Source organism: Fukomys damarensis, unplaced genomic scaffold (assembly GCF_012274545.1).
Source record: "Fukomys damarensis isolate Sample0158 unplaced genomic scaffold, DMR_v1.0_HiC HiC_scaffold_31, whole genome shotgun sequence".
Classification (NCBI taxonomy): Eukaryota; Metazoa; Chordata; class Mammalia; order Rodentia; family Bathyergidae; genus Fukomys; species Fukomys damarensis.
In genome coordinates this window covers 30,015,539-30,030,275 of record NW_022900943.1, presented here as the reverse complement: position 1 = coordinate 30,030,275, position 14,737 = coordinate 30,015,539, and the positions used below count along the sequence as shown (strand labels likewise).

General features: G+C 38.8%; 1 protein-coding gene across 1 annotated transcript in view; it reads left to right on the top strand.

Moving 5' to 3' along the window:
• Rasef (RAS and EF-hand domain containing) overlaps nt 1–14,737 on the top strand; it is a 65,708-nt gene that overhangs the window by 28,469 nt on the left and 22,502 nt on the right. The window contains exons 5-9 of the mRNA XM_033757706.1: nt 3,908–4,003; nt 7,107–7,184; nt 10,096–10,211; nt 12,222–12,290; nt 13,771–13,855. Of these exons, the coding sequence (XP_033613597.1) occupies nt 3,908–4,003; nt 7,107–7,184; nt 10,096–10,211; nt 12,222–12,290; nt 13,771–13,855 (444 nt within the window). The remainder of the gene's footprint in view (nt 1–3,907; nt 4,004–7,106; nt 7,185–10,095; nt 10,212–12,221; nt 12,291–13,770; nt 13,856–14,737) is intronic.

The following is a 14,737-nucleotide window of genomic DNA, read 5'->3' as shown; positions in this document are numbered from 1 at the left end:
ATTGTTTCTCTTTCTAATCTTTTTTTTTTTTTTTTTATACTGGGGACCAAATTCAGGACCTTGCACTTGTGAGGCAGGTGTGGTGCCACTGAAATAAATCTCCAGCCCATTTTTTCTACTCTTGATGGTGCTTTTTATTTTTCTTGCCTTACTGCATTGGCAAGAAGAATAAAAATGATTCTTATATATATTCAGTCATTCAGTGTTAGGAAGTACAGTGTTAATTATATGTTGTGCATAGATTCTCTTTACTAAATAGAAAAGGGCTCTTTCTGTTACTCATTTGCTAGAAGTTATTAGGGAAAGAATGTTATATTTTGTCAAATGTCTTTTTTGTGTCTATTAGAATAATCATATTTCTTGTTTAAAACATTAGTGTGATAAATTATATACATTGATTTTAAATGTTAAAATTAGCTTCCACAATTGAGATAAACCCCAATTTATGATGTCATTATTCTTCTCATTGTTGGATTCATTCTGCTAAATTTTAGTTATGTATTTTTTACTTTCATGGTTTTGATTTTAGTATCAGGCTAATGCTGGGTCTTATAAAATGACTTAAAGTGGTCCCTTCATTTCTGTTTATTTGCTGGAACTTTGTGAAGAGTTCATCTGAACCACACCATTCCTTACCTACATTATTGTAGTAACCTCCTGTCCGAGATCCTTGCATCTGTCTACCTGTTGCAGGTTAGGAATGAAATAGACTGATGATACTGTCCTTAATTGAGTTCTGAGTAAAAAAAAAAACCTAGGTGGTACCAAGAATCGAACTCAGGACCTTGTGCTTGTGAGGTAGGCAGCAGAACCATTGAGCTAAATCCCTGGCCCAGTAGAATATTTTTAAATCATACAAGTTGTTATGTTTGGGTGTTTGGCTATGGATCCAGTGAAAAGATTTTACATATGCAAGTTGATATTAACAATGGGAAGGCCGTATGAATGAGCATCTTGTGAGGCCTCTACCTGTGAAGTAGCTAGTTCTTACCTCCTCACCTATAAAGTTGGGTGAAGTTAAAGTAGTTAAATTTTCAAAAAGTTAGCATTTGCCTAATTAATCTTCCAGCAAGTTCAGTGTTTCTTGAAGACATTGGCATAGGAAATGACTTGATGAACAAATCCTCAGTACCATGGGAACTAGCAGAAAGAATCAACAACTGAGATCTCATCTTATTTAATAGCTTCTGCACTACAAAAGAAACCATCAACAGAGCTAAGAGACAATCTGCCATGTGGGAAAAAATTTTTACCAGCTGCTCCACAGACAAAGGACTATTATGTAGAATATACAAAGAACTCAAAACATTCAGCCCCCCAAATATAAAGACTCAATTCAAAAATGGGAATCTGAAATGAACAGACTTTCGCAGACAAAGAAGTAAAAGCAGCAAGTAAATATATGAAAAAATGTTCCACAACACTGGTCATTCAAGAGATGCAGATGAAAACAACACTGAGATTCTACCTCACCCCACAAAGAATGGCTGCTATCAAGAAATCAAACAATAACAAATGTTGGCAGGGTTGTTGGGGAGAAAGGAACCTTTCTGCATTGTTGGTGGGAGTGCAGACTAGTGCAACCACTATGGAAATCAATATGGAGATACCTCAAAGAGCTGGGACTAGAGGTTCCATTTGATCCAGCCATCCCTCTGCTGGGTATCTTTCCAAAAGAATTAAAAGAAACATATCACAGTGATATATGTGCACCAATGTTTATAGAGGCACAGTTTGTAATAGCTAAAGCATGAAAACAGAGCATTTGCCCATCATTTGGAAACTGGATAAAGAATATGTGTTTTTTCTATAAAATGGAATACTACTCAGCCATGAAGAATGAGAAATTAGAGTCATTCATAGGAAAATGGATACATATTGAGGATATATTCTTAACTGAAATAAATAAATCGCATGTGTAAATACTGAATAGTCTCTCTGGTGTGAAAAACTATAATAGTACACAAGATCCTAATGGGGTAATTAATAGTGTGAAATAGGAAGGAAGGGGCTAAAGGTGTAGGGAAAGTGGGAAGGGTAGGGGAAAGGGAATGAGGGAAGAGAAAATGAAAAAATGGAAATAAAGTGTTTGTAAATGGGAAGGGGAGGAGGGGGTGAAGGGAGGGCAGGGACAAGGAGAAAAAATGAGAACCAAGACCTGTCATGTAAAGGTACAAGATCCCAATGATGAATGTAACTGTACTGTATACCTAGATTGTAGCAATAAACTCAATAAAAAAAAGAAGAAGAAAAAACTATGAAGATATGAAATCCACTGGGTTCATGTTACACACAATAATATGTTCATGTTATACATGTTTAACAAATAGAAGATGAAAGGATAGATACAGACTGGTAAATTTGGATAGGTTCAGATCACAACTATTCAACATCAGTGTTAGTGAAAAAGCAACTATGGATAGGATCTGAGTAAATGAATATGACTGTTTTCCAATATAATGATATATAAACTAAGTGAAGAGTTTAAAGGCTGCTTTCCTCAGGGTATAAAGAATTAGAAAGTCAAAGGCAATTAGGAACTTTTAATTATTATTTCTACCATTAAAATATACTTATTCAATAGAAAGTGCCTATAGAGTTATCTTTTTGTTTCCATTTTTTAATTTCTTAAAATTTGGCAATTTTGCTCATGGTATATTAAAAAATAATCTTTATAAAAAAGTTACCATTTGGAAAAATGTTGCTCTTCTGCTGTACATTTCAAATGAATTATGTAATTTGCATGGCTTATTTCATTTATATGGATCAATTTTCATGAAATATTTGGCTTGGATTTTTGGCTTTATAGATTATTTAATTGATATAAATTGATTTACTTGGATTAGTTAAATCCAATAAAAAGGCCCTACCTTCCCCCATTCACTTTTCCCTGTTTCTTTTTCTTGAATGTCATTTCCTGAAATTGCCTTTCCCCCTTTCCCACTAGAATGCACAAGCCTCGGTTTACTGTCCTCTCCTCTGTCCCTGAATCCAGTGCCTTGAACCATTTTTCTAAATCGAAGCTTTCAGAATGAGGGAACTCTTGATCAGCAAAGGGCTATTAGTGAACACCAGTATGCTGAGTCTCACTGGTGATTTACATAAAACTATTCTAATACTGGATACAGGATAAATAATTTGTTAAGAGAAAAAAGCAGTTTAGAAATCTATTAGCATGGTAATCTTCTGAATGGCAACCCCGATTTTTGCCACTTTCTGCTTCAGGGGAACGTAAAGGGACTCATTTGAATCTAAAAAGTACAATCCTGTGCTGAATGATGATATCTTGTCCAACAAAAGGCTAAATTTACTACAGTGGTCCCATCATCCTCTCGTGATGTCATGGCCGTCTCAGTTTTTATATGTGTACTCTCTGATGTTCACACAATGACAAAATCACCCAAGCACACATTTCTCAGATTTTATCTGTGGTGTTAAGCAACACATAATCGTACTAGCCTAAGGAGAGGCACTTTGCATCAAAATTTGCTATGATGCATTTGGAACTCAAATAATGCATAAGCTATAGGGAAAAGGTATATTTGCTACACCCTACTGAAGTGTGAAGATTCAGACAAGCATAGTTATGTAATATCCTTTAATTAATTAGCTAATTAACTGCTGTGCCACGACCCCTATCACAGTGTAATCATCCTAGAGGTTATCACTTAAAGGCAGTCTGTATATGTAGACTATGGAATTCTACAGTTCTTTTGAATTTGTGAGCTTCATCTCCAGAACCACAGTGTGTCTGAAGCCTTGTTTTCTTCCTTGCCCTCCCTTCTCATCCTTGCTGTGTGGGAGAATTCAAGAAAGCTTGGTTTGATGCAAAATGCTTCTCCGCATTTAAAGGCTATTTAAAAGGCCAAACGTATTTAAATAAAATATCTGTTTTTTTTTCTTTTAGGAAAAACGTAAAGCTGAAGAAGCCCTCAGTGACCTCAGACGTCAGTATGAAGCAGAAGTAGGAGACCTACAGGGGACCATTAAAAAACTAAGAATGGTAGGTATGTGGCAGTTAGACTTCTAGGAACACTCTCAGGTTCTCAGTGTGTCTAAGCAATTAAACCGAAACCACTTGGAATCATGCTGAAATGGCAGACAGAATCAGATTTCAAAGTCAAGTCTACTCCTTGGGAAGACAGTTTGAGGCACCTGAGTTCCTCTCCGACTTCCTGGACCACCTGTCTTTCTCATAGAGCTAATAAATATTTCTGATCTCTTCACTCTTACTCTTCAAACCCTACTTTGCTTTCCTCAGTCTTCACCAGCCACCTTGCTCAGGTCCCCAGTGTCCAGTGGGCTGTCTGCTCTTTGCCATACAGACACTGGCACAGTGTCCCTTTGTCTCTCTGATCCCTACCCCTAGCTTACGGAAAGGTCTGTAGCAGTGAATATTTTATTAAATGAAATAAATTTTCTTTTCTAAGTAGGAAGGTCCAGATCCAAAGGACCCCTAATTAGCAAAAGCTGAGAAAGAACTTGTTGAAATATAACCAGAGGCGTGATTGGGTTTTGGCTTTGTCTCTGTTCAGTTCTACTCAGCAGGGCCCATGGCTCTCAGCAGTGCACTGGCAGGTATTAACAAGTGGCTCTGGAGGAGGGTGGAAGAGGAAGAGAGGGAACTGTAAATGCATTTACCAGTTTCAGTGGTATGGATACTCACACCGTTACTGATTTCTAGCAGCAAGTTGACATCACAAGGTGCGGAACTGGAAAGAGATTATTGAAGTAGACTCTCACCTGCTGGGAAATCTGGTTCCAGCATAGGATTAGACTTGCTGCTTGCATGTGATTATTTCCATAAGGGATGGAGATAGCTTAAATAAAACAGATCATTTGAACAGTCCCTGAAAGGAGCGGTGAGATGAAGTGAGAATTAACTATTTGAAGGTAATGACAACTTAAACCTCCGGATGATTAACAATTCTTCCCAGTAATCTTGAGAAATTACCATTCATGTGTAGAAAATCATGATATCATCATGCTGTGCAGAATTGAATCAGCAGATCTCCTTTTAATGCCAGAGCTGGACTCTCCTAGTCATTGGCTTCCCTTATTTCTGTGGCCTCCCAGGTCGTTAGAGTAAGAGAATGTGCGCGAGAAAGTTGGCCTGAGACACTGGCCGCTACTGAAGACCTGGTCAGTGAGGACACCATCAGGAGGGATGAGGCTGAGTCTTTGTTAAGGCAGCGCTACTTCCTTTCCGTCACACCCGAAGCAGTTCTTTTCATTTTTCAGATCCTTAGCTTCTTACCTATAAAATGGGATTAACAGTGAATTGTCCTGCTTAACCATACTAACTAATGCTTTGTTGACTTTACAGTTTATTATGTTCAACATACACACACACACACACACACACACACATATATGTATATATATCTATATCCTACTTTTTCATATATAGATTGAGCTCCAGACAGGGCAAATAACTTGTTTAAAGTCACACAGCTAACAACTGAAGGAGTCATTTTACTACAGTGGTTGTGCTTTCTCACTTATGTCAGGCTTCTTGTCCACATGACGTGGTCTTGTGTGAAACAATGAGATGATTTATGTGAGATTACATTAAAAACCATAATAAGATCATAGAAAAGCCTATAATTCTGATTACCATTTATTTATATCATTTCTTAATAGCTCATTTTTCCTCAAATTTTTCTTATGTGAAGTCAAAATACGTCTTAAAATCAGTGGCTTTTCTTAGAGTCAGTTATGTGACAGCTGTGACACAGTTATATAAAAACCTTCCATTGACACTATACCGCAGATAAAGTGCACGGTTTAAATACTCAGACTTGATAAAACATGGGGAGCATTTTTGATCAGTGTGTGGATATTCCACGAATGGACACTCACAGATCCCCAGCTCCCAGGGGTTGTAAGCTCCTTGCAGGAAGAACACTTCTGTTTTCCGTATTAGATGCTCCTGGACCATTGATTTATTTATTTATATACTGGGGATCGAACTTGGGTCCTTATGCTTGCGAGGCAGGTGGCAGAACCACTGCACTAAATCCCCGCCCCTCCTTAGCCATTTTAGTCTGGTAATACTAATGAGGGATCAGTAGGCAGAGCTCAGGTGTGCACTCAAGTAATTTATGTACGTGAGTCTCTGGCTTCACATCATGATTAGATTTTGTTGATTTCATTTATTTAATAAAGCATGTCTTTAGCTTACCATGAAGAAAACATAAGTGAATCTGATACCAGCTCTGTTCTTAAAAAAAAATCTACATTCTGGTAGGGGAGGTAACACGCTCATAAGCAATTAAAATTCAGAACAGAAAGTGTTAAAGGCAGAGACTCCTAAGAGAATATATATGTCCAGATGCACATACACATAATTAGAGTAGGGCTTAGGTTACTTTATACTTCAGTAGTTCCAAAAAGGGCTTTTATGTTGTTTCCAGGAAAGTTCCTTTGACAATAAAATCCTTTTCAAATGTTTAAATTGTTTGAAATAAATTTTCAAACCCTTATGGATTTTATTTTTGTTGTTTTTTGTTTTTATTTTTTGGTAGCAGGGACTGAACTCAGGTCCTTGAGGTTGGGAGGCAGGCAGTGAATTATGCTGTTTAATGAGTTATAATGTTGAAGATTGGAGCCATCTAGAATTTTCATATTTATACTCAAGGAAGTCCTTATATTTAACCAAAGCAATTCAAAATGAGTTGTTTCTTTTTCTGTTTTTTTTTTTTTCCCCCCAGTACCAGGGATTGAACTCAGAACCTTGCAAGGCAGGCATCGGAGCCACTGAACTAAATCCCCAGCTCAAAATGAGTTGTTTTTTTTTTTTTTCAGTTTTAATTGAGTTTATTGGTACATTTTAGGGTTACAGTACAGTTACATTCATTGTTGGGATCTTGTACCGCTACATGACAAGTCTTGATTCTCACTTTTTCCCCTTACCCCTGCCCTCCCTTCACCCCCTCCTCCCCTCCCAATCTACAAACACTTTATTTTCATCGTTTCATTCTCTCACATTTTTTCTTTTCCCTTATTACCCTTCCCCTACCCATCCCACCTTCCCTACACCTTTAGCTCCTTTCTTCCCATTCAAAATGAGTTTTTTAATGCATAGCTTTTATTTGCTCTTTCAGCTTGAAGAACAATCAAAGCATGTAAATAAAAAAGAAGATATGGCAGCATTAAAAAAACAAATTTATGATTTGTCAATGGTAAGAATCACCTTTCGCTTTCAGAAATACATTTTCTATTAGACAGTGTAATCATAATCACGCTGATATTTCAGCATTCCAGGTAAAAGTTTAAAAAGTTAGAACAAAGTTAGAACAAAGGTATTATGTGTGGCGCTTTTCCCCTTAATGAATTGCATCCTATTATTTTATTTTAGTTTTTAATTTAAATAAAGACATGGTGCTTAAACATTACATGGCATGGTTAGCCTGTTCCTTACCCACTGACTCTCTGTAACCCTGACTTTGTAAGATGAGGACATCACTGCCTGTTCTTCCTCCTCTGGCCTTGTTCTGACCCCTCTATCTTCTGCTGACTACACCTTTACTTTTTCTCTTGAAGTTAATGTGATTAATGTGTTACCATGACCAAGTTTTTTTTTTTTAGTATGGTTTTAGGTTTAACTTCAAAATTTGAAAGCAGTTGCAGTACATTTTCTTTATTACAGCTTTAAATATTTTCACTGCAAAGCCAATAAATGGTTGCATTTTATTTCCTCCCGTCCGTATCCTTACACTATTCACCAGACGAGAGTCCCCACTCCATGGTCAAATGAATCCCCTTTATGTACCTACCACCCGTTCCAAATTGTGCCTCGTCTTAGTGGCTACACATTTGGATCATGACTTTCTTGTCTTTGATTTTTTTTTTTTTAACCTAGTTGAGTTCTTGATTTCTTATTAGAAGAAACCCTATTGTACTTTTGATATCTCTGATACTTTCAGGCTTCTTTTCAACAATGGGTATTCAACCCAGGGCCTTTACTCTAAGCTGTATTCTAGGTTTTTTTGTTTTTAGAAAGGGTTTTCCTGTATTGTTAAATTGCTCAGGCTGGGCTGGAACTTGCAGTCTTCATGCCCTCCTGCAGAGTGCTGAGAGACTCCCTTTTCTAGGGTTCTCAATACATGGGATTTAATTTTTTTCCTTAATAATATTAACTTTGGAGGTTTTATTATTGAATTGCTTGTTTATTAAGTTTTCTTACTACCCATATGTCATACTGAGATTTCTTTTTATTGGGTTCCTCACTGGATTGCAATAGTTTGTTTGGTATGATTTTCTTCCTTCTGGATTTTCCTTATTTTACCATGGTACATCCTCATGGAATTTCTACACAAGGAGTTACATTTTACTCCCCTCTTGATTGTCAGTTTGTGTGTTTCCCCCTCACAATTTACAGAGTTTGTCTGGATCAGTGATGTGACCCTTTTAGAGATCTAGTGCCAAACAACCTAAAACTCACCCATTTATCACAAAGTGCCAATACCACAATTTAAACCCGAGATCTGAGATTTTATTTTAGAAAAAAGAGCTAATACATTAACATCTTTTGTCTTAAAAGGAAAACACAATAACACACGCACCATAGGTTTTACTGCCACTGGTCCAGATAAATGAACTCTTCCGGAGCTCCTCTGGGATTGATTTATTTAGATTGTTCTAGCTGAACTCCCCCCATAACTGGCTATCTTTAGTGATCAGTTCATATTTTAAAGTTCAGGGCGAGCTGGATCACTGTAGGTGGGAGGGGTAGGACGCCTCAAGGCCTGTCCCTGAGAGAGTGTCTTCCTAAAGGCTCTTTCTTATAAACTGCTTGTGAGGCTGTGGGACGCTCATTCGCAGAATGAGTAGACAAAGTATGTGGACAGAAGATTTGTATTTCCTTTTTGGAGCATTCGTTTCTTTATAAAAAGATGACCTGTCTTCTTGCCTTTGGAATCTACTCCATCCATTTACTTTCTCTGCCAGGGTAAGAGAGGGTAAGGCTTGAGTGGCGAGCCTTCATATACATCCGAATCTTTGTTTCTATCCTGCTTCTCTTCCTACTTTCTGCATTAACCTGCCAGGACCTCCAACACAGTTCTTCTAGATGCCTGTATTAATCTGTTTTCTGTTACTGTAATGAAATACCCGAGAGAGGCTGATTTTAGAAAGAAAAGTCATTTATTCAGCTCAGAGTTCTGGAGATTGAAGGGTACTTACTGTACCAGTATCAGCTTCAGTTCTGGTGAGGACCTCATGGAGGATGGCAGTTGTGGGTGTGAGGGAGAGATCGCATCACCAGACGAGCCAGAGCGAACCCTAGTCCTAAAGTCCTGGTGGACAGAAGTAGCTCCCATTTGGTGCCGTCTCTTACGGAGCATGGACCTTTACACTGCCAGAGCAGGACGGGGGGCACCCAGATTATATCCAAGCCACACCAACCATCTTTCCCTACCAACTACTGTCCTTTTAGTGTACGTTTCCATGTCATTCTGTCTCCCAGAAGTGTAAGTCACAGTTTCATTCCTTTAAGTGGTATTAGTTCGTTCCTTTGGTATTTGGTGTTAATGGACTTTCAGAAGGGAAGAAAGCCTAATTTGTGTCCCCAGTTTACTGCCTTGGACTAGAACCCTCCAATAATTGTTTTAAAGAAACAGTGTATAAATTTCTTAGCAACACTGGTTTATTTTTAAGCACATGACTTAAAAATATTAGGGGATAGCTTTTACTGTAAAATGTGGCCAGCACACCCTTTGATAAGTGCAGTTATTTTTACAGAATGCTTATCAGTAGTTTTATAGCTCTCATTAAGTACAGCAGGTGTTCAAATGTTTGACTCAGTTAATATGCTAGTGACATATTAAAGTGCATCATGATAAACTATTGACTATTGTAACTGGTAACAAATATCAAGCCCTAAATTGAAGAGCAGCTCCAAAGATTTAGATTTAAGAAGCTAATCATTTATAATCATTTCAAGTTACCTTGGGTAGGTAATTAGTTCTTTGAACCGAATGACTTGGAGAATTGGGGAAAGTTAGGAGCGATGTATGTGATAAATGCACCACACTGCTTTCTTTCTTCTAGAAGCAAGCAACGGAATCTAATGCCCTGTACTCTTTTCACTAGGAAAATCAGAAAATTAAGAAAGAGCTTTTAGAAGCACAGACTAACATAGCCTTTCTTCAGAGTGAACTTGATTCTCTAAAAAGTGATTATGCTGACCAGAGTCTGAATTCTGAACGGTATGGAACTTTGCGTTGTATTTCTTAGTTTAAGTGGAATGTTTACTTAGGTGATCCATGGGAATGGAGCTGGCCAGTATAATAAAGGGTTCTTCCTTAACTTAGCTAGTACATCCTTTTCTTTCTAAAGATTGTGCCTTCATCATCGGATTTCCTCAGGTTGTTTTGTGTGTATGTTTTTAATTTTTTTTAAACAGACTTACAGGCCTAATTATTAGCTGTTCAGAAGAGTGCAGGGCTTAATAAATGGTTGGATTCACTGGGGACTGGAAGAATACGATGAAATTGTGAATCACACATGCTTGTTAAGGTGCTGTGCAGATAGGAATTTTGACCTAAAACGTAAAAACCAGAAGAGTACATCTCTTAAGTGAACAGCTTAATTTTTTTAATACTTTCATTTTAGAATATGATGTTAATAATATAAAACCTAATACAGACATATTTTATACATAAGAGACATAAGCATGGATTAAATATCCAGGGAGAATAAATTATATACCTTTGAAAAAAATTATTACTCATGTACCTTTGCATTTGTGGAAAATGTTATTTTTTGTTTGTAAACTTGGATCAGAATCAGGGTTTTTTAACTGGAAAATAATAGAACATTAAGTATACTGTATACAGATAACTGCAAGATAACGAGTACTGAATTTGGAGTATACAAAGTAAAGAGGAAAGGTTATAGTCTCTGCTCTTTGAGAACTCAACATTTTGTTGAGGGGAAAACAACAAAAAGAATACAAGGTAAGAGCTAAGTAAAATTCAGAAAGGACACCACCAGCAGGGTAATGGCTGGGGTCCATTGCCACGTGGTCAGGAAGTTTTCTTTGCATTAAAGTCTTTGTTAAAGAGAAACCCAAGGTGGATGTGGGCAGTGGGCTGGGCCTGTGTTGGCCAGGGATGAAGAGGCAGCGGGGAGAGCTGCCTCAGTAGGGGACACTGGCAGTGAAGATGTCTGCAGGGCACTGTCCTTGGCTTCGAACTGGTGTCTTCTCTTGAAGCTCACACAATCCCCTGTCAGACAGGAACCTTCATTAGCTATGTGTCAGAGATGAGAACAGGATCTCAGGCATGTCCCGGGTGGGGCAGTGACCAAAGCAGGGGTGAGAACTCAGGGGCAGGGTAAGTCTGGCTTGGGAAAGATGACCAAACTACTTGAAAAATACTGGGAATGGAAAAGCAAAAGTTTAAAATAAAAAATTAAAAAACTAATTTAAGGCTAACCTTCAGGGGCTCAGAATTTTTCACTAAGAAATTTAAATTTTTGTAGACAGTTGGGAAACTTTGGGACAGTTTTGTTTATTTCTTTGTTTGTTTTAATGCGCAGAACTTGATGGCCTAAGAGCTGTCAAGCTGATGCTGGGCTTATCTGTGCAGCACTGGGGTTGAGAAGAGCCAGAGCTGAGGGACACATGTTTTGAGGGCACAGTTTGAGGAGGAAGCCAGGGCTTCTGTAATAAAGCAACAGGAGTACAAAGTGTGAGTTTCCCATGAGCTCAGAAAGCTGGGTTTGGTGGCTTCCTCTTTGGTTTAAAGTGAATAGGAGAGAGGGCAGTAGGGAAGAGGCAGAGAGAGGAGACAGAACTCAGGAAAGGCTAGGTGGATCTGGAGTTATTTATATAAGGCTTAAAAGGGGCAGAGAAAGTTCCCAGGATGGAAGGGACATTTGCCATGACTGGGGGAGAGAGGGAACTCAGGAGTAGATGGGGTTCTGTCTCAACGAGGAACAGAACCAGGCCAGGGGAGCGCCGTGGGAAGGGCTGGTGTGTCTTGAGCAGCAGCCGAGGAGGAGGCCCCGTCTTGCTAGTGTGGGACGTGGGACAGAGGTTTACATAAGGAAGCAGAGTGTGGGTCTTTGTGGGGACTGTTGCTATAGGGGATAGAGCGAGGGCAGTAGGGAGAGAGACAAGGTGAAAGACACATGCCTTTTGGGAAGGTGAAAAAGGGCATGGGAGGATAGGTGGAGGTGAGACACCTAATTCTCATTTAAACATAATTTTACAGGGATCTGGAAATAATCCGAGAATACACAGAAGATCGAAATAGTCTTGAGAGGCAAATTGAAATACTCCAGTAAGTTTTACATAAAACGCTCATTGCATTTACAGTTTTAATTCTGATTCATTACTAGAACACATGCCGTGGGTATTCACTTACACTCACTTTTCTGATGTGTCTGAGCCTAAATTCAATATTCACATGAAGGGAATAGATGTAGTTCTTAAAAATCCTTGCAAGTCAGGTGCTGTGTTCAGCATGTCCTTTTTATGCCTCTGTGGAGAATAATATCCCTGACTCCCCAGCTTTCTCTGCAGCTGCGCATCTTGGAAGTTTCTGAGGCTTCTCGTGTTGGCTAGACAATCAATGCCGGTGCCCTCGTTCCTTGTCAGTTTCTTATGCTTGCTAGAGGTGCATGTTTACTTGGGTTATTCTCCCAAGCGATTTCACACTTGAACTGTTAGCTTCCCCACTGAGTTACATTGGTTTCATCCGGTGAGGGTCTACCCCTCCGAAAGCTTACCTCCTCCGCCTTTTTCCTTTCTACCCATGGAGTATTTTTTCTTTTTTTTCAGTTCATCAGATGAATCGAGATCAGGTTTGACAAGTATATTTTGCAGCAGCATTCTTTTTAATTCTTACCTATGTAACTGTAGCATTCATTTCTTACAATAGTCATGAATTTATTCATTTGTTCACTTTATGGACTTTTCAGTGAGTACCTTTTTCAGATCAGGCATGCTGGGAGTGGAAGATGAAATGACAAGTAAGAGAAAGCAGCCTGTCTTCTTATGGGGCTGTTCCAGAGGAGCAAGGCAGACACTGACCAGTAGTATAGAAATAAATACAAAATACCAAGTGGGAGATGTTTGGCAAAGGGAAGCTGCGTGTCCTCGAAGGAGAGCTTTGTCCTACTGAGATCAAGGAAGTACTCCAGGAGTGCTAGTTGAGCTCCAATCTGAGAGATCAAGTGGCCTCAAGCCAGGAAAGATCAGCCACTCTGAGAGGCAGGAACTCTGTTCTTCATTTTGTAACCGAGGGAGGCTTTGCTATGAAATGACTTTCATGAAATCATTGTGGAAGTCAGTGCCTGAGTAGGAATTTGAGTCCAGATCTGTTTGGGATGATTAGCCAAGGCTTGACTTATACACAAGACCTCTCAGGCCATGAGTAGGATGCAGAAGTAGCCAGGAAACTGAAGCCTGGTGCCGCACGCTGCAACATTGTCTGGCCGCTGGGATGGGTGCAGTGCCCAGTGGGGTTCGGGAGTTTGCATGAAACTTGTTCAAATAGGAGAACACAGAGAAGAGTGAGTTCTATAGCCTAGTAGCTCATTCCTGAAATACCTGAGACTTTTAAAGAGAGGTAGCTAATCCGTCCTGTTGTACTTGGAGTAATGAATTATTATCTGTTTCTGAGATTTGAAGAGAAGTGGGAGAAAATCGCAAAAGGGGGTAAAATAATTCTACATCGTAAACATTGTCTGAAAAGAAAGTGTTAACACTGCTCCTTACTAAACTTTCCTTATTTATCTGTTTCCCTTTTCATCTTACAGAACAGCTAACCGGAAGCTCCACGACAGTAATGATGGCCTTAGAAGTGCCCTGGAAAACAGTTACAGCAAGCTCAACAGATCCTTGGTATGCCAGTGTCATTTTATACCATGCTTTGATCATCTGTCCTTGTGGTTGCATATTTTGAAAGAGATGAAAATTATGTCATATCTTAGAGCAGAACTTCATGTAGATCTTTATAAATACTAGAACTTTCCATAACATTGACAGGGGTATGCTTTCTAAGTTAAAAATATGTTACCCATCTGCAGAAATCAAGGCATCGTGTGCCTTGATGTTAAGTCAAACATTCTTGGATACGAGTCAGTTGTGTAAGACGTGATCTTTACCCTGGAATACTTTACAGTGTCATAGGCAGGTGTGTACCAGATGGATAGCCACAATGCAGAAAAAGTGGAAAATTGCATGATGGTAAAAACAAAATATTACCATGTGAGAGGAGGAAGAGATGATTCTGGCTGGGGTTGAGTTTAGGCACACTGAGTACTCATTAGGACGGTGAGACTTTCTGAAGGCCTTGGCTCTCACGGCCTCCTACACGAACAAGCTAGGTTCCTTGTGAAGTTTGCAGGCCTCTCTAAGACTACATTTGCCATGTGCCTCTGTTCCCACTTTTGGGTGAGCTTCAATCTAGGATTTCAGTAATGTTTTTGATATAGAATAGTTATTCACTGAGTCCAGTTATAGCTTCGAAAGAGATGCCCAAGGAATTTGATGTTATAGGATCCTGGTGAATTTGGAGAACCAGGGTCCTTCTTTATGGAATATGGGTGAAGTTTGGACTTAAGATCTGATGCTAAGAAGAGAGAACTGTGTTCAATTTTCTTTGCTAAGGGTTTTCTATTGATTTTCATACTCAATAAGATGCCAAACTTTTGGTTATATAAAAAGTTTGTATATATATATATATATATAATGGATGTATATAAAACTTTACATTGAATATTA